General features: G+C 44.6%; 1 protein-coding gene across 1 annotated transcript in view; it reads right to left on the bottom strand.

Moving 5' to 3' along the window:
• Positions 1-663: 663 nt before the first annotated feature.
• LOC102790248 (phosphatidylinositol 4,5-bisphosphate 3-kinase catalytic subunit alpha isoform-like) overlaps positions 664-18,897 on the bottom strand; it is a 21,786-nt gene continuing 3,552 nt past the window's right edge. Inside the window, exons 2-28 of the mRNA XM_087831295.1 lie at positions 15,792-15,915; positions 15,498-15,601; positions 15,258-15,420; positions 14,983-15,192; positions 11,488-11,555; positions 11,279-11,407; positions 11,146-11,199; positions 10,879-10,988; positions 10,663-10,804; positions 10,316-10,401; positions 10,117-10,222; positions 9,209-9,361; positions 8,997-9,128; positions 7,007-7,131; positions 6,613-6,694; positions 6,359-6,523; positions 6,094-6,197; positions 5,909-6,008; positions 5,545-5,616; positions 5,354-5,460; positions 4,985-5,106; positions 4,823-4,901; positions 4,581-4,751; positions 4,388-4,505; positions 4,161-4,312; positions 3,938-4,086; positions 664-2,058 (exon numbers count right to left, since the gene is read on the bottom strand). Of these exons, the coding sequence (XP_087687421.1) occupies positions 1,934-2,058; positions 3,938-4,086; positions 4,161-4,312; positions 4,388-4,505; positions 4,581-4,751; positions 4,823-4,901; positions 4,985-5,106; positions 5,354-5,460; positions 5,545-5,616; positions 5,909-6,008; positions 6,094-6,197; positions 6,359-6,523; positions 6,613-6,694; positions 7,007-7,131; positions 8,997-9,128; positions 9,209-9,361; positions 10,117-10,222; positions 10,316-10,401; positions 10,663-10,804; positions 10,879-10,988; positions 11,146-11,199; positions 11,279-11,407; positions 11,488-11,555; positions 14,983-15,192; positions 15,258-15,420; positions 15,498-15,601; positions 15,792-15,876 (3,213 nt within the window). The 5' untranslated portion in view covers positions 15,877-15,915 and the 3' untranslated portion in view covers positions 664-1,933. The remainder of the gene's footprint in view (positions 2,059-3,937; positions 4,087-4,160; positions 4,313-4,387; positions 4,506-4,580; positions 4,752-4,822; positions 4,902-4,984; positions 5,107-5,353; positions 5,461-5,544; positions 5,617-5,908; positions 6,009-6,093; positions 6,198-6,358; positions 6,524-6,612; positions 6,695-7,006; positions 7,132-8,996; positions 9,129-9,208; positions 9,362-10,116; positions 10,223-10,315; positions 10,402-10,662; positions 10,805-10,878; positions 10,989-11,145; positions 11,200-11,278; positions 11,408-11,487; positions 11,556-14,982; positions 15,193-15,257; positions 15,421-15,497; positions 15,602-15,791; positions 15,916-18,897) is intronic.

Raw genomic sequence — 18,897 nt, 5'->3', positions numbered from 1 at the left:
CCATATATGTTTGTAAAAAATATATGTGTACATGCAGATATGCACATATATATACAAGAGTGTACACATTGACACATATGTGAACATAAAATACATGTATACGTTTATACAAGTGCAAACCCAACACGTCTTTAGATGGTTTAATACAGGGGTCCCTAATCTCAGTCCATGAGGGCCGGTGTCCCTGCAGGTTTTAGATCTCACCCTGGGTCAACACACCTGAATCACATGATTAGTTCATTACCAGGCCTCTGGAGAACTTCAAGACAGTTATTTATCTATTTAAATCAGCTGTGATGGATCAAGGACACATCTAAAACCTGCAGGGACACCGGCCCTTGTGGACTGGGATTGTTGACCCCTAATTTAATAGGATTGTGTGGTCAACAGTGTCAAATGCTGTCTAAGGAGCTTGGAAAAAAAAGTGTCTGGACTTCTTTAAGTTGCTTGAAGATGTCATATATCATGGATTGATTAATACCCAGAGTTATTTGCATTTATTTGATTTGAAATACGGTGAAATATCGTATTATTTTAGTTTTATTTATTTCATTTAAAAAAAAAGAGCAGTTAGAACTCAAAAGTCACAGCAGCACCTGCTGGACGTCAGAGGAACTGAACATGTCTCAGGTGAGTAAAGCACACACACACACACACACAGTACACCAGTTAAACTTTTATTTTGAAACAACAATAATCCATAATAACACTGATCAATAAGTGCTTTAACACCTGGGCATGGTGTTATAACATCAGGCTCCGCCCTTCAGGTGACCTGCTCTCCTATGTCAGAGGGTCAAGAAGAATCAATAACATCACTAATCAATACATGAAGAAACCAATTAGTTAAAAATCATTAATACATCAGAAAACAATCAATACTGATCACATGGAAACAAACACATCACATCTCCCCGTGTGTTATCAGTCACTATAGTAACCATCACAGTCGATGATGTCAGCAATGAATGATTAGCATGCAGCAGGGGGCGGGGCTTTGATCTCTCACCTTGACATAAAACTATTTGAATGTAGCCCCGCCCTAGGAACTGGCAGCCAATGAGATTAGAGGGACGGGGTTTTCACTATGGTAACTAAACCTACCCACAGTTCCTTTATCCAGTGCAACAACTCAGCTATCTAATAGCTAACAGGCTAATGCTAACTATCTCAGCATGACTCATGAGCCAACAGCTAACAATGCTAAGTAGACTAGCTAAGGGCTAACGGCAGCAGCTGATTGGTTCAGATTGTCGAGTACTTTGATCCCTGATTAACGAGGATGATATGCTGATCGTAAAAATCTGTTTAAGTGGGTTCAAATCAACAAAATACTCCAAAAGATACTTCCAATAAACTCTGAAGGTAACTTCAGTCTCTAGACTGCATCATCACGATGACTCCGCCCACAGCTGGTCAGCTCTGCCTTCTTACTGGTCAGAACTCCTGATTGTCATCATCTAAATATTGATTGGTTATTGGAAGTTTTATTGCTCTCACAGTGACCACAGTGTTCACTTTGCTGGTTTCAATAAAGTTATGTCACTCAAAAATAACATTTTATAAAGTTACAGCTGCTTGTCAATAAAATTTCACTCAATAAAGTTTGACTCTTTTTGAAAAGCACAGCAGCTAACAAGCTAACAGTAGCACCGATTGGAAGACTTTTGTGACATCACCGTCACCTTCATCATCAGCATCGTCATTTTTTCCCAGCCTGCCTTTGGCATCTTCAAAACCCCTCTGACCTTTGACCCTGAGATTCATGTTTCTATGACAACCGTCCAAAAGACACAAGGACAAAAAACCTTTAAAGAAAATCTATGACATCAGATGACGAGTCTGTCATCATCATCATCATCATCATTAGTATCATAATCATCACAGTAGTGCAGTAAACAAACACACCAGTGTGGGTGTGTGGGTGGGTGCGTCAGTGCTCATTGGGCATGTGTCTTATGGTGTGGAAGATCCAGTCCATCTTCGTGCTCCAGCCGCCGTGGTGAGCGTCGTTCATCTGCTTGGTGAAGTACTCCAGTGCCTCCTGCTGGCTCTTCTCTGAATGACAGACAAATGGGTTAGAGACAGACTGGTTAAAGAAAAGACTTACAGCTCGTGTCCAAATTCATGGGCTGCTTCCTCCTGAGGACGCATTTGTAGACCGATTACGTCACAGCGTCGCGCCGAAGGCTGTCCAAATTCGTAGACTCCTCCGAATGCAGCCGACAAATGCGTCCTCCTTTTCCCCGAATTTGAAGGATGGGTCGGGTGTGTCCTTCGTGGCCTACCATATCCCAGAATTCATAGCCCAGCCAAACTCCAGTTTCCAACAATGGCGGCAGCTACTAAGTTTTAAAATGACTGGTATTAATCTAAGGAGCTTGGAAAGAAAAGCGTCTGGACTTCTTTAAGTTACTTGAAGACGTTTCACCTTCATCCGAGAAGCTTCTTCAGTTCTAAGGTCAAATGGTGGAGAGTCCCAGATATAAACCTAGTGGGAGTTTCCCCCCACAGAGGGACAAAAGGACCCCCCCAAAAATAAACTTTTAACATATTTTCAGGCGAGAAAGTAGCTGTGTAAACTTCAAACATCTGCTCGGTTTATCAAGATATCACATATTTGCAAAAGTGCTTCGACGTTTTCGGAGACGTCTGTTACCCACCAGCTCGATAGCTCGCCGGGAGCTCGAGGGTCACTGAAGCCGCCGAGAACGGCACAACTCCCGGCACATCATTTTCAGATCACCGCGGAGTTTCGCTGCTCGGGTTAAACGTAATATATCAGTCACTTAGACAACCTAAAAATGTTATTGTTGGGCTTTTTCAGTGTTTTATTTGTTCGTGAGTAAATCGGTTTGGCTGAGATCAAAGTTATTAGATTAGATTAGATAAAACTTTATTAATCCCCCGGGTGGTTTTCACACAGCTGAATAAACGTCAAACAGAAAACTGATTAAACAGAAGTGTGAGATGGTCGGCAATTTACGCAGAGTTTATTAAACTCCACCGAGACAGCGGTGACGCTAATCAGAAGGCTAGATCGTTCAATTCCACAGCCGTTTACTTCCGGCCTACCCGACCTTCTGAGGACCCGGCCCACGTAGACCGCGAAGGCCGGGTCCTCAGGAGGATGCAGCCCATGAATTGGCCTTAGACAGCCCGGTTTATAGACAGATGGCTTAGAGACAGACGGGTTACAGACAGACGGGTTACAGGCAGACGGGTTACAGACAGACAGGTTACAGACAGACGGCTTAGAGACAGACGGGTTACAGACAGACGGGTTACAGACAGACGGCTTAGAGACAGATGGGTTACAGACAGACGGATTACAGACAGACGGGTTACAGACAGACGGGTTACAGACAGACGGCTTAGAGACAGACGGGTTACAGACAGACGGGTTACAGACAGACGGCTTAGAGACAGATGGGTTACAGACAGACGGGTTACAGACAGACGGGTTACAGACAGACGGGTTACAGACAGACGGCTTAGAGACAGATGGGTTACAGACAGACGGGTTACAGACAGACGGCTTAGAGACAGATGGGTTACAGACAGACGGGTTACAGACAGACGGGTTACAGGCAGACGGGTTACAGACAGACGGGTTACAGACAGACGGGTTACAGACAGACGGCTTAGAGACAGACGGGTTACAGACAGACGGGTTACAGACAGACGGCTTAGAGACAGACGGGTTACAGACAGACGGATTACAGACAGATGGGTTACAGACAGACGGGTTACAGACAGACGGGTTACAGACAGACAGATTACAGACAATTCCAAGTACTGAACTGAGTCTCTGTGATGGGCAGGAGATGGTTGCTTAGAACAGGCACTCTGCTGCCACCATGGATTGGTGGAGTTCTAGACATCTACAGCATCATAACACCACCTGTCTCCTGCCCGTCCGTCACTCCAGTCTTACCCAGGGCCAGGGTTTTCCTCAGGTAGGCAATGTCATCAAAGCTCTGCAGTTCAGGCATCCCGCAACCCAGCATAAGGGAGAAGAGATTGATGAAGAGGCTGGCGTGCTGACGGATGGCGAGGTATGCTTTGTAGCACATCTCCTGGAACCTAAACAGGTAGACAGAGAGTGAGGCGGGCTCAGAGGGAGACAGGAGGAGGTGCAAAGAGGAGGGACAGGGCACCTCTCGAACTCCTTGGTCTTGGTGGACTCCTGGATGCCTTTGCTAATGACGATGAGGAAGTCCTGAGTAAGGACAAAGGGTACACGCTCCCTCTTGTAGCCAAATTTCTTCTTCTTGTGATCCAGGAAGTGACCAAAGTCAATGTGGAACAGCTGGAGGAGGCAGACAAAGAGTTAGGCGGCTGCAGTCCCAGGAAGCGCTGTCAGGGCGTGGGGTCAGAGGCTCACCTGTCCATTCTCTTTCACCATAATGTTGGAGTTGTGGCGGTCTCCGATTCCCAGGATGAACGTGGCAACGCAGTAACCAGCACACGAGCGCGTGAACAGGTCGATGGCCCGATCGTACCTGTGGGACAGACAGGAAGTGAGCAGAGGGCGGACAGGTGTTCATGCAAACAGGTGTGCAGAGGGGAGTGCTCACGCTTCGCCGCGGTTCTTGTCTTTGATCCAGTGATGCAGCGTGTTGGAGTTGAACTGCAGCGCCCCCTTCAGGCCTCCCTTGCACTGAATCTGCATGATGGTGAAGCTGTTCTTCACAACCTCGATCAGACCCACGCAGTCACCGATGGAGAGGCATCCATAGGGCAACATGCTAATACACAAACACACGCTCCGTTAGCCAGGTGTTGGTGTGACGTCACAGCTAATGTGACGGGTTCTCACCGCAGGTCCAGACCCTGGTTCTGCCAGATGTTCTCCATGATTTTAATAATCTGCAACGTTAGCATATCCTGACGCAGGTCTGTAACAGAACACACTACGTTACCCACAGTGCCCTGGCACAGCTGTAAACAGCAGTAATACAGTTAGCGCCGAACTCGTTACCATCTCCGTTCTTGAAGATGATCTCGTTGTTGGCGAAGAGAAGCTCGGACATGATGTCAGGGTTTTCCCAGTTCAGCCACAGGGGGCGCTTTGCCGAGGACATGATCCTGCACTCCTCCAGCCTAAAAGCACACGACACTTTTTAAACATTGTTTTACTTTGTTGCTGAAAACACGCTGATGCAGTCAGGAAGCTCTTTAAAGAATAAAACACTTAAAGTCAGTCAATATGCAGATGAATCACTTTTATATTTAGAAAAACATATTTCACTACCAAGAGCTATAAATATCCACACTGATCTTAGTCATAGTCACACACACTGATCGGTCAGGTAGAAAGTCCTGCAGTTATTTAACCAGTTATGCCTACCTGAGGTTTCCCAGCTGGTGAACTGGATTCAGTGGAGAGACGAATCCCTGCAGAGCTTCCATGTAATCTGGACGAGACATGTGCTCAACCAGAAACTTCATCTGAGTCTGACAACCAATCGCAGTACAGAAACACACGTCACCGTCAGCCAATCACAAGTCAGATTTAAGTTGCTTTGTTTGTTTTCATACTTTCTGAGTCTCGTCCTTCTTCTCCTGCTTCAGTGTGTCGGTCAGATTCACCAGTTTATCCATGGCCTCTACCTGCACACACACACACACACACACAGGTGTGTTAGTAGCTCAGTTATACACCGAACGACCAGGTGAGAGAAGCTTTTAACCTCCTAATATTGTTCCAGGATGATACTTCCTGTGAGTATGTGTCCATGCTTCTGATTGGCTTCCTGGTTCCTGTGAACTATCTCACAGGTAGACTGATAAATCCTGGGCTGAGAGACACTTTTGTTGTGTGGTGATGGTCTTAGGTTAAGAAAAACTAGATAAGGAGCTCATGTTGAACTGGACTCAGAAGACCAGGTGTGTCAGGGCTCACCTGTCTGTTCAGGTGCTTCAGGTACATCCCGCAGGCTCTGCAGAAAGCTTCCAGCAGCAGACCGAAGCGTCGGGAAACCGTCTTGTTGTGCATCTCTGACCTGTGAGAACACTTCCTGTTAGATTAAAAATGGCCAAACAGACGTGTTCGATCCCTCAGGTAAACACCAGGACATTTGCACTCACTTCAGGTGCCAGAAGAAGAAGTGCCCTATCCTCTGATTGGTCAGAGCTTTCTTTATCAGGAAACGGGCCAAAGGATTGTCCAGGTACATCTCATACTTCAACACCTGCAGAAAAGACCACGAGACAAAAGACGAAAGATAAGTGTATGTATGTGACAGTACACAGACAGGTGAGGAGTCCAGGTGTGTCTGCAGTGTGCTGCAGAGGAACCTGTGTGAGGCACACAGCAGCCGGTGTGCAGACCATTTACCATTACCACACGCACCTGTACAAGTTGCAACAGGTACTGCGACAGCTTGTCATCCGTCAGGCCCTGCACAAGGCAGCGCAGCGCAAACTCTCGGACCATCGGGTCGGGAAAGTTACAGTCCAACAACTCGAGAGCCGACTCAGGCTCCATCAGAGGCCACTCCTTCAACAGACAGTACATCTGAGGGAGGGGACAGGTGACAGAGAGACAGGTGAGTCAAAGTGAGGGTTTGAAGCATTTTTCCCGGACTGTGATGGGAAGTTCGGTACCTGAGAAACTTCGTCTCTGGAGTTCCATTTGACAGAAAGAAGCAGCTTAGGGAGAGACTCTGGGATGTTTACACAGTAATGTCTGCAGAGATACAGACAGGCAGAGACACAGGTAGACAAATGGGGAGAGACAGGTAGACAAGGCAGGTGGACAGGAACATGCACAAACAGAGAGAGTCACGTGAAGCTGCCAGACATCTAAAATCAGACAGACAGAAAGGTCTAGAAAGTTTCTGTGTCAAAGATCACGTTAGGTAAATCTGGGACTATTTAGACCTGTTCAAATATTCCTGGATCAGAGGTTTAACTGTGGGTTCAGAACGTCACAGCGTTCAGAGGACATGCCTCCAAAAACACACCTGCAGGGTGTTCACTCCATTACATTCATTCTCACCTGTGTCTCCAGAGGAAGTCCTTCTCCTGCTCCGAGAGCTCGTACAGCGGATCTTTGGAGCAGAGAGAGCGAAGCTGCTCGGCATCGCCTGATGAAACACTGCTGTCGCAGGCCAAACGGCTGCTCTGAGGGAGAGGTGAGAGACGGGTGAGAGACGGGTGAGAGACAGGTAGTCTGAGGCAATCGCTGAGTCTTCTGTATTTGGATCTGAGTCACAGGTAAACACTGACAAACTAAAACACACAACAACATCGGAAACACAAACTGCACAGGACTGCTGCTGCTCTTCGGTCGAGATGAAACCTATAAAGATTACACCACAATTCCCAAAGAGGCAAAAAGAAGCCAAAGGCAAAACAGCTGGAGAACAGCTGGAAAGCAACTGTGTTCAGTTTGAGGAAGACCCCGAAGAAGAGCACTGTTAATGGAAGGAGAGCACACAGGAAACCACTACCGATAGATAGTGGACCTCTGTAGAGGACCTCTGGTAGAGGACCTCTGTAGAGGATCTTTGTAGAGAACCTCTGGTAGAGGACCTCTGTAGAGGATCTTTGTAGAGGATCTTTGTAGAGGATCTCTGTAGAGGATCTTTGTAGAGGATCTTTGTAGAGGACCTCTGTAGAGGATCTTTGTAGAGGATCTCTGTAGAGGATCTCTGTAGAGGATCTTTGTAGAGGACCTCTGTAGAGGATCTTTGTAGAGGATCTTTGTAGAGGACCTCTGTAGAGGATCTTTGTAGAGGATCTTTGTAGAGGACCTCTGTAGAGGATCTTTGTAGAGGACCTCTGTAGAGGATCTTTGTAGAGGATCTTTGTAGAGGACCTCTGTAGAGGATCTTTGTAGAGGATCTTTGTAGAGGACCTCTGTAGAGGATCTTTGCAGAGGACCTCTGTAGAGGATCTTTGTAGAGGATCTTTGTAGAGGACCTCTGTAGAGGATCTTTGCAGAGGACCTCTGTACAGGATCTTTGCAGAGGACCTCTGTAGAGGATCTTTGTAGAGGATCTCTGTAGAGGATCTTTGTAGAGGATCTCTGTAGAGGATCTCTGTAGAGGATCTTTGCAGAGGACCTCTGTAGAGGATCTTTGTAGAGGATCTTTGTAGAGGACCTCTGTAGAGGATCTTTGTAGAGGACCTTTGTAGAGGATCTTTGTAGAGGACCTCTGTAGAGGATCTTTGCAGAGGACCTCTGTAGAGGATCTTTGCAGAGGACCTCTGTAGAGGATCTTTGCAGAGGATCTTTGTAGAGGACCTCTGTAGAGGATCTTTGCAGAGGACCTCTGTAGAGGATCTTTGCAGAGGACCTCTGTAGAGGATCTTTGTAGAGGACCTTTGTAGAGGATCTTTGTAGAGGACCTCTGTAGAGGATCTTTGCAGAGGACCTCTGTAGAGGATCTTTGCAGAGGATCTCTGTAGAGGATCTTTGTAGAGGATCTTTGTAGAGGACCTCTGTAGAGGATCTTTGCAGAGGACCTCTGTAGAGGATCTTTGTAGAGGATCTTTGTAGAGGACCTCTGTAGAGGATCTTTTTAGAGGACCTCTGTAGAGGATCTTTGTAGAGGATCTTTTTAGAGGACCTCTGTAGAGGATCTTTGTAGAGGACCTCTGTAGAGGACCTCTGTAGAGGATCTTTGTAGAGGATCTTTGTAGAGGACCTTTGCAGAGGACCTCTGGTAGAGGACCTCTGTAGAAGACCTCTGGTAGAGGATCTTTGTAGAGGACCTCTGTAGAGGATCTTTATAGAGGACCTCTGTAGAGGATCTTTGTAGAGGATCTTTGTAGAAGACCTCTGTAGTGGACCACTGTAGAGGACCTCTGGTAGTGGACCTCTGTAGAGGACCTCTGTAGAGGACCACTGTAGAGGACCTCTGTAGTGGACCTCTGTAGTGGACCTCTGTAGAGGACCTCTGTAGAGGACGTGGTCTGTAGGATTTCACACACACACACCAAACCTCAGGGGACAGAGAGGGAGTTTTTAATGTTGTAGTTACCAGGCCGTGGCAGTAGTTGTAGCCCAGCTCTCTGCTGATGGTCCAGTTGGCGTGCTCTTCAATCTGCTGCTCGTCAGGAAAAACAACGATCTGATTGAACCAGGAGAACTCCAGCTCCACGCAGGGGGTCTCCTGCAGACCACAACACCATCATTATATACTTACTTCAGGATCAGACACATTTCTACTGTCTGAGAGAACTCGTTGGGTACCTTGTTGGGATTTGAACCCGCGACTCCAATGGGGTTGAGCAGGTCCTCTAGGCCGTGGGGAACGGGCCACAGGCTGAGAGCCACCTTACCACAGACCAGGATGTCCTTGTAGTCAAACAGGTTTACATTCCCCCAGGCCAGAGGGCAGTGCTCCTGTGAGACAGGTGAGACAGAGGATGTGTCCTGGCTCCTCCCCTTCTATCAAGCATGCATCGATGGTCATTTCACCTGATGTAAAATGTGCTGTTCTTATTTAAACAGCTGACTCTGAATTGAATCTAACAATAAAAATAATTAAATCCAGGAGGAAACAAAAACAGCATGTTGACACGAGGAGATCTTGACAGCTGCTCCAACAATGATCTGATTGAAGTATTAGTTCAGTTCTCTTCCAAACCCCAGCAGCTGTCTGTGGTAGGTTTAAGTATCTACTAAAATAAAATAAAAGCTTTCTAACCTCTTTGTTTCTATTGAATAAGCAGCATGAACTGTGCATACGTGTGTGCTGCTTTTAGCTGTTCACATCTGACTGTGAAGCAGATGATATGTAAAAGGGAATTTTGCCAAATACTTTAAAAAGATTTTTTCCTTAAAGAAATCTATTACTTTGTGCAGTCTTTTATATCATATGTAATTTTCATTGCGCATATCAATCACAGTTAAATTAAAGGGCGGTGACAGTGGAAACAATGGAGCTGAGCTGTGATGTCATCAAGTACACGCCCGTTCCAACATCAGAACGATCGCCGCGTCCTCCAGTTCTCAGGAACTCCAGATTCCCGTGGGAACTTCAGAAGTACGAGGGGGACGAGTACGGACTTGCGTACTTGAGTACTGAGAAACGACCTGAGACAGGTTCAACCAGGCAGTCTTACTACACAGATCACCTGTACTCCCTTCTTTCCTACCTCCTTAGCTCCTTTCCTTCCCTTCACAGAGCAGATAGACAGGCAGAGTCTGGCTGAACGAGGGAGGTCAGCCAGGTAGATGTCATAGGTCAGCCACTCATTCCACCTGACAGACAGGTAAGAGTTAGCTGAACAGACAGGCAGGTAAAAGGAACGACAGGAGGAGATGTTTTAAGGTGTGTGTTTGGGTGTGTCGTACCTGGGGTTGGAGCAGGGCACTCTCTGGGTGTTGACGTTGTCACACAGCGGCTCTCCTCCGTGATAGATCCCTGTCCTCACATAGATCTACACACACACAACAAAATCCGATGTTTTGATCTGATCCAACCATCCACCCAAACATCCAGACATCTAATCCAGTCCAGTGAACCGACCCCCAGTCCTCCCTCTCTCCAGAGTCCTGGAGCTCCTCCTGCTACGACCCTGTGAGTCCTTCTTTGAACATTAAAGCTTCTCAAAGCACGTAATAATCACTGGAGTCAGGGCTGATGCTCGATCAGACCCCACATGTGATGCAGCAGGTCCAGGCATCGAGTACCGACTCACCTTATCGATGTCTCTGATGTTCACGTTCACGTACGTGGCGCAGAGCAGCCGGACTCTCAGCAGAGTGTTGAAGGCCCACAAGGAGCGAGGAGGAGAACCGTCGCCTCCTCCTGGACAGGGAGACGGCTGAGGAGTCCGACGGCTGAAACACACACAGCTCAAGTCACCTCCTGTGTCCTGTGATACCTGCAGGTGTGACACCTGTGACGGCCATACCTGTAGGAAGGCGTGACGAAGCCCGAGGCGGGAAGCTGAGAGTAGAGGCTGTCTTTGGACACGAGCATCAGGTGAGGAAGACGTCCCACGATGATGCAGGAGCGGATGTACTGCAGACACACAGGTGAGGAACTGAAGATCACCTAATCCTGGAGGACACTTTAAGCTCACGTTGGACAGTCTCACCTGTCCTGTACGGGATTAATGTGAACTATGGGCAGCAGGTGGGTCAGGTGTAGGACAAACTGTGACAGGATCAGCTGTTACCTTATACTGACTGAGAGGAAACTTCTCCAGCAGGTACTCATCGCAGCCACACACCTGAGAGGCACACAGGGAGGGGGACAGGTGAGTCGTCAGGGGTGGAGGCAGACAGGTAGACACAGACAGACAGGCGTACCTTAAGGATGTACTGGCCCTGGTACTCCTGAACGCAGAGGCGGAGCTGCTGAGGTGAAAGGTGCATCGATCGGCTTTTCTTCCTGATGGACTCGGCGATCAGCTGCTCAGGTAGACTGTCATGACTAACCTGCACACACACACACACCTGGTGACTACCTCACTTCCTGTTCTGATTGTTTCAGGAACCAGCTCAGTGTCCAGGTTTACCTTCAAGGTGTACTTCTGTTTGGAGTTCGATGGAGACACGATCACCCAGATGGTCACAATCAGGCGCCCTGCACAGGTACAGGAAGTCAGACAGGTATAGAGAGTGAAACAGGTAAGCAGGTTCTGGGCCCAGTGAGACAGGTGTGTGACAGGTAGACAGGTACAGGAGTATGAGGTGCCGTAAGGGACATTATTACTGAAACGCTCTCACACACTACTTTAAGGTGTCTCGCATAAATACAGTAAAATAAAACCAAAAAACAGATTTATTCATAACACACGGGAAAAGACCCAGGGAAACCGAGTTAACAATATAAACGATATAAAAATAAAAAACGATAAAAACCCTGAAAGCCTCGACTCTTGCGACCCAAATGACTCACAGACTGGTACTGGTCCAGTGCCTGGGGGTTGGGCTTGTAGCCTAAGTGAAGCAGACGCATTACTTAACAACACTGTAGCTTCCTTGAATGGATTCAAGGTGCAACAGGGAATTCGGCAAGCATGTCTTGTTTCCCTAAGCTTTTTATATTGGCAACTTAACACTGTTAATCAAAAATTCTAACGACATACAAGGAATATCAATTTTTAATAAAGACTTCAAAATAAGTCAATTCACAGATGATACATCTATTTTTTTGAAAGATAAATACGCGGTAGAGAAAACTAAAGCTTCTCGTTTATCTCTCAGTATCAAAAAATGTGAACAAGCTCTGACTCCTCAATAGCTTTGGTTACAGTTGAATCTAAAGTTAAATATATAGGGCTGATAATATCTAAAAAACCTAATTAGCAGAGAAGACACTAATATTTGTAACTGTATCATGGAGATGAAGAAATCACTCAGCCACTGGTTAATCAGAGACTCGCTATTTTTGGCAGAAACGTCCCATCTAAAGCTGAAGGCATCTCCAAATTGATTTATCCTCGTCACTTTCTATATATCTCCTCTAAAAACATTAACACAGAAAAATGTTGTTATTTTTTTTTTTCTAGTCATGTGTGTTTGTCTTATTTTTTGTTGTTGTATTTGCAATGGTTTTTTTGTATTTTTTATTTTCGTGTGTGTGGTTTTTTGGGGGGGGGGGTTTCTGTTGTTTGTTTGTTTTTTCTTTTTGTTTTCTTTTTTGTTTTTTTCTGTTGTTTGTTTGTTTTTTCTTTTTGTTTTTTGTTTTTTTTCTGTTGTTTGTTTGTTTTTTCTTTTTGTTTTCTTTTTTGTTTTTTTTCTGTTGTTTGTTTGTTTTTTCTTTTTGTTTTGTTGTTTTTTTCTGTTGTTTGTTTGTTTTTTCTTTTTGTTTTCTTTTTTTGTTTTTTTCTGTTGTTTGTTTGTTTTTTCTTTTTTCTTGCTTTGTTTGTTTTTTCTTTTTGTTTTCTTTTTTGTTTTTTTCTTGCTTTGTTTGTTTTTTCTTTTTGTTTTATTTTTTTGTTTTTTTCTGTTGTTTGTTTGTTTTTTCTTTTTGTTTTTTGTTTTTTTCTGTTGTTTGTTTGTTTTTCTTTTTCTTTTTTGTTTTTTTCTGTTGTTTGTTTGTTTTTTCTTTTTGTTTTTTGTTTTTTTTCTGTTGTTTGTTTGTTTTTTCTTTTTGTTTTATTTTTTGTTTTTTTCTGTTGTTTGTTTGTTTTTTCTTTTTTCTTGCTTTGTTTGTTTTTTCTTTTTGTTTTATTTTTTGTTTTTTGTTTGTTTTTTGTTGTTTGTTTGTTTTTTCTTTTTGTTTTGTTGTTTTTTTCTGTTGTTTGTTTGTTTTTTCTTTTTGTTTTCTTTTTTTGTTTTTTTCTGTTGTTTGTTTTTTGTTTTTTCTTGCTTTGTTTGTTTTTTCTTTTTGTTATATTTTTTTGTTTTTTTCTGTTGTTTGTTTGTTTTTTCTTTTTGTTTTATTTTGTTTTATTGTTTTATTTTTTTTTTAAGTTTTTTTCCTACCTGTCCTGAGGGATAGGGGTTCTAAGTGGTATGGTTGGGGGGTAAACTGGTGTAAGCAATTACTAGACATGTGAGTGTGTCATTAATCTGTATTCTAATATTTCAGTCCAAACAGTCACTGTGAAACTTGTCTGTTGTTTAACGATTCTGTGTGTATCTGTTTATCTTTGTTGCTTTAAATCAATAAAAATATCTTTGAGAAAAAATATTAACACCGTTATTTTCCAATTTTTGTGGAGGAATAAAACCCATTACATAGAAAGATCTCAGCTTGTGAAGGAATACAATAAAGGTGGTATCAAAACTGCAGAATTTGATTTTATGGCACCATTCGAATTAAATGGTTAAAATCTTGTCTGTCACAGCCAGACTCTACTTAGATCCCACGATCCTTGTTTAATAAAACAGGAGGATTAGACTTTGTTTTGAAATGTGATTTTGCGGTAAATAAAATCCCCATCAAGATATCAAACTTTCCAAAACAGACTTTGCATTTTTGGGAAAATGAGATTTACCCACAACTTCTCCCCATAATTCAGCCTTATGTAATAATAGGGTAATAACACTTAATCAAAAATCAATTTTCAAGAGTGAACAAAAAGATTATATTCATAACAGATTTGTTGATGATAACGGTGTCATTCCACGTTACACAGACCTTTCAGAAAAATATTGTCTGAACTCAAAGAGAATATAACACATTTAGTGAACTGGTCCCACTGCCTCTGCTTCATATACAATAATTTCTCATCAGTGCTCCCAAATTTATTGCCAGGGCAATGTCAGCTGTTTGATAAATGTAATAATAGATTTATTAGTAGTTTCTTCAAAGACAAAATATTTCATAGTTGAATGGTTACATTGCATTGGTTACATTGGTTCTAAGTTATTTCATATACACTGGATAAAGCATACTAACAATTATGAAATAGCCTTTTCTACCTAAAGTTAAAGAAACACACTTTAAACAAAATGAATCCTGTGGCAGAATTACTAAAAAGAGGTTTGGCTTTGAGGTGGATCAGTGTTGTTTTTGTACTGATGACAATGAAACCTTTGCCCTATCACACAATGCATTTGGTGCAACTTAAAAACTTGGATTTCCCTAAATATTAATGATGTGCCACTATTTCAATTACATCATAATTTTTTATATGGATCATCTAGCGTTGGGTGTCTCAGACATTATTAACATCATACGTTTGAGTAAATATCATTGTGCTAAATGGAGGAACGCTGAGGTTTTATTGATGATTTTAAGATTTTCTTTGCTAAAAAAGACAAAAAGCACATATGCCAAATAAATAACCAGGATAACCCGTCTGCTATTCTAAATTTGACTTATGCTGAGGCTAATATATATAAGTAATGCAGCTGCTTCACTTAGGCAGGTTGCTGAGTAGACATCTGTGTAGGGGTTTGTTTGAAATCTACCAGTTTTTCCTTCAGTTTCCTTGTCAAGAAACAACTTCCTGTTCAACTGAAACAACTTCCTGTTCAACTGAAACAACTTCCTGTTGAACTGAAAGGTTTTTCAGTAGTGTGTGTGAGAGTGTTTCAGTAATAATGTCCCTCAGTACCTTTGTCCAGCTTGCTATAGATGTGCTGGGGCAGCTGGGGACTGGACTCCACGTTGGGGGGGTAAACGTAGAGCGCCTGGCTGTGGGCCCCCCCTCCTTCCCGTTCCTCCATGGCCTCTCTGCACACGCTCAGTATGGAACGGCGGAAGTCCTGGACCTCCGGGTCCTTCATCATCTCGAACTCGCAGACCGGCATCCCGATGGCGAAACCTGTGGGGGGAGGAGTCTGACTATGAGGTCATAGTGTGATTACATGCGATGGGGCGTTCCCTTACCGATCTCGCGGTTCAGGATTTTCTCCTCGCGGTTGCCGAGGGGCTCGATGACCTTAAGGATGGGGTGGAACAGGCGCAGGTCGCACAGCCGCCTCGTCTCATCGTAAAACTCCTCCCTCTCAGCCTCCTGGGTCACGCCCACAAAGATGTAGCACGACTCCTCCTGGCCAATCGGAGACCGGAATTTATAGTTGGACTGAGATAGAAGGAAGGGGCGGGGTCAAAGTTAAGAGCGTATACCTGCAGCAGGTGGTACAGGGGATACTTCCTGGCCTCGGAGAAGAGCTGCTGCTTGATGCTGATGAGAGGAGTTTCCCTCAGACACTCCAGGCTAACCATCATACCTGAGGAATGTCATGGAAACGCCATGAGAACGCCATGGAAACGCCACGGAAACACAAATATTACAGTTGAGCTGAAGGAGGACGAAGGTAAGCCTGTGAGTGAAGCTCTGTGACGTCATGATGTCATCTGTTGTCCGACATCATGACGTCACAGAGCTAAACCCGAGCTTACATCCGCCCGTGGGTGTACCGTTAGGCAGGCAGCAGTCCACCAGGATCCGGGGGGGCATCAGGTGGAGCCCCCATAGCTCCCCTGACGATGGCCTGGGCACCATGGTAACCAACAGTCACACCTCACCTCAGGTGTGGGCTACCTGTGAAAAGAGAGAGGGCAAACAGCAGGGGTCAGAGGTCACTCTGGAACAATTCCACAGGTGCAACTGTTGGGTGAGGCCCGTACCTGTGGGCGGAGTCACGTAACCTGAAACTAGACTTGATAAAACAAGACAGTGAGACTAATTTTGCAATTATAAGAAATATCATCCTCTGTGAAGGCTCCTAAATATCAGTATGAGTTTCTATGGTAACATGTTACATACATCATAATGAAAGTGTCACATGACAGGCCACGCCCATATGAGAACACCTGGAAAAAGACAGGTGCTACAGCTGCTGGGTCACATGATTCTCAGCTGAAGGGAACAGAACAGATGCTGAATGAACAGAGCAGCTTCACCGACGGAGCGTTTGTATCAGTCCACAGGTAAAGGGGAGGGGCTCATGTGTGTTACCTGAGCACAGGTGATCTGATGCTCGCTAAAAACAGGGAAACGTTTTATCAGTGAAGCAGACAGAGGAGGCTGGGTTTAACCAAAAGCAAGAGGTTTATTATGGCTAAAAGCAAAATAAACAAAGAACAACCTAGACTGGGGAAACTAAAACAGATCACTGGAATTTATCGAGGAAACCTGGAATCAAAAGGAGGGACCGCTGGAGATTTGCAGAAAATGACACAATGTGTACACACAGGAGGAAGAAACACACGGAAAAACAGCTGGAACGAATTAGACTAAATGAGACGGGAAGGCGAAAACCACAGCGCTGAACGTGGGACGCAAGACTGTCAAAATAAAACAGGAAACACTGAGAGGCAGACTTAAGACACACAGGCTGGACACATCAACAGATGGACAAACAGGAAGTCAACGATGAGACACAAGGAGAGGAACAGGGGAAACACAGAGACACGACTAAGACACAAAGGGACGAGGGAGCGAGACACAAACATGGAGACACAAACATGGAGACACAAACAAGGAGACACAAACATGGAGACACAAACATGGAGTCACGAACACAGAGACACGAACATGGAGACACAAACATGGAGACACAAACATGGAGTCACGAACATGTAGACACAAACATGGAAAAACAAACATGGAGACACAAACATGTAGACACAAACATGGAAACACAAACATGGAAAAACAAACATGGAGACACAAACAAGGAGACACAAACATGGAGACACAAACATGGAGACACAAACATGGAGACACAAACATGGAAACACAAACATGGAGACACAAACATGGAAACACAAACATGGAAAAACAAACATGGAGACACAAACAAGGAGACACAAACATGGAGACACAAACATGGAGTCACGAACATGGAAACACGAACATAGAGACACAAACATGGAAACACGAACATGGAGACACAAACATGGAAACACAAACATGGAGATACGAACATGGAGACACGAACATGGAGACACAAACATGGAAACACGAACATGGAGACACAAACATGGAAACACGAACATGGAGACACAAACATGGAAACACGAACATGGAAACACGAACATGGAGACACGAACATGGAGACACGAACATGGAAACACGAACATGGAGACACAAACATGGAGACACAAACATGGAGACACAAACATGGAAACACAAACATGGAAACACAAACATGGAGACACGAACATGGAGACACAAACATGGAGACACAAACATGGAGACACAAACATGGAGACACAAACATGGAAACACAAACATGGAGACACAAACATGGAGACACGAACATGGAGACACAAACATGGAAACACGAACATGGAGACACAAACATGGAGACACGAACATGGAAACACGAACATGGAGACACAAACATGGAGACACAAACATGGAGACACAAACATGGAAACACAAACATGGAGACACGAACATGGAGACACAAACATGGAGACACAAACATGGAGACACGAACATGGAGACACAAACATGGAAACACGAACATGGAGACACAAACATGGAGACACGAACATGGAAACACGAACATGGAGACACAAACAAGGAGACACAAACATGGAGACACAAACATGGAGACACAAACATGGAAACACGAACATGGAGACACGAACATGGAGACACAAACATGGAGACACAAACATGGAAACACGAACATGGAGACACAAACATGGAGACACAAACATGGAGACACAAACATGGAGACACGAACATGGAGACACAAACATGGAGACACAAACATGGAAACACAAACATGGAGACACAAACATGGAGACACAAACACGGAGACACAAACACGGAGACACAAACATGGAGACACAAACACGGAGACACAAACACGGAAACACGAACATGGAGACACAAACATGGAGACACAAACACGGAGACACAAACACGGAGACACGATAGACTCTTACACACAATGAAGACACAGTTCAAACACACTTGGTCGATGCTGAGAGCGGTCCTGTAGCTGAGGTTGGGGTCATCCTGTAATCTCTTACAAACTACCTCCAACCTTCCCTGACTGGGATGCAAGTGGACACAGATGTAACGTCGTACGAGACCATGGTCATCTGCCTCCATCATGACACCTCTCACCTCTCAACACACTCCAGGCTGTTCTGTGTGTGGTGTTCAGAGCCCAGCAGCAGGTTGACGATCAAAGCCAGAAACCTGGAGATGTTGTAGGCGACTGAGCTGATCATACAGAAAGTTTGTCTTAGAGGTGCTCCCTGTTAAAATGTCTCGATCATGCTCAGTCATCACGTAAGTACATCACCGAACGCTGTGAGGTCAGTTTTTGATCAACTGTGAATGGTACTCATAGCAGAGGTCAGAGGTCAGTTTGCATATTAACGATCACAAACTGACCTGCCAGTTCCTTCAGTGGGCTGGTTTCAGTCATTGTCCTGTTTAAAGGAAACCTGCAGTCAGCTGAGACTGAAGACGTCACCTGATGATGATGATGAAACGTTTCTCCCACTGAAAACGTCCAGATGAACAGAATCACGCTCAGATTATTCACTGTTAGAT

This window comes from Neolamprologus brichardi, chromosome 3 (genome assembly GCF_056152115.1).
Source record: "Neolamprologus brichardi isolate AB-2024 chromosome 3, ASM5615211v1, whole genome shotgun sequence".
Classification (NCBI taxonomy): Eukaryota; Metazoa; Chordata; class Actinopteri; order Cichliformes; family Cichlidae; genus Neolamprologus; species Neolamprologus brichardi.
This window is presented reverse-complemented; position numbering and strand designations above follow the sequence as displayed.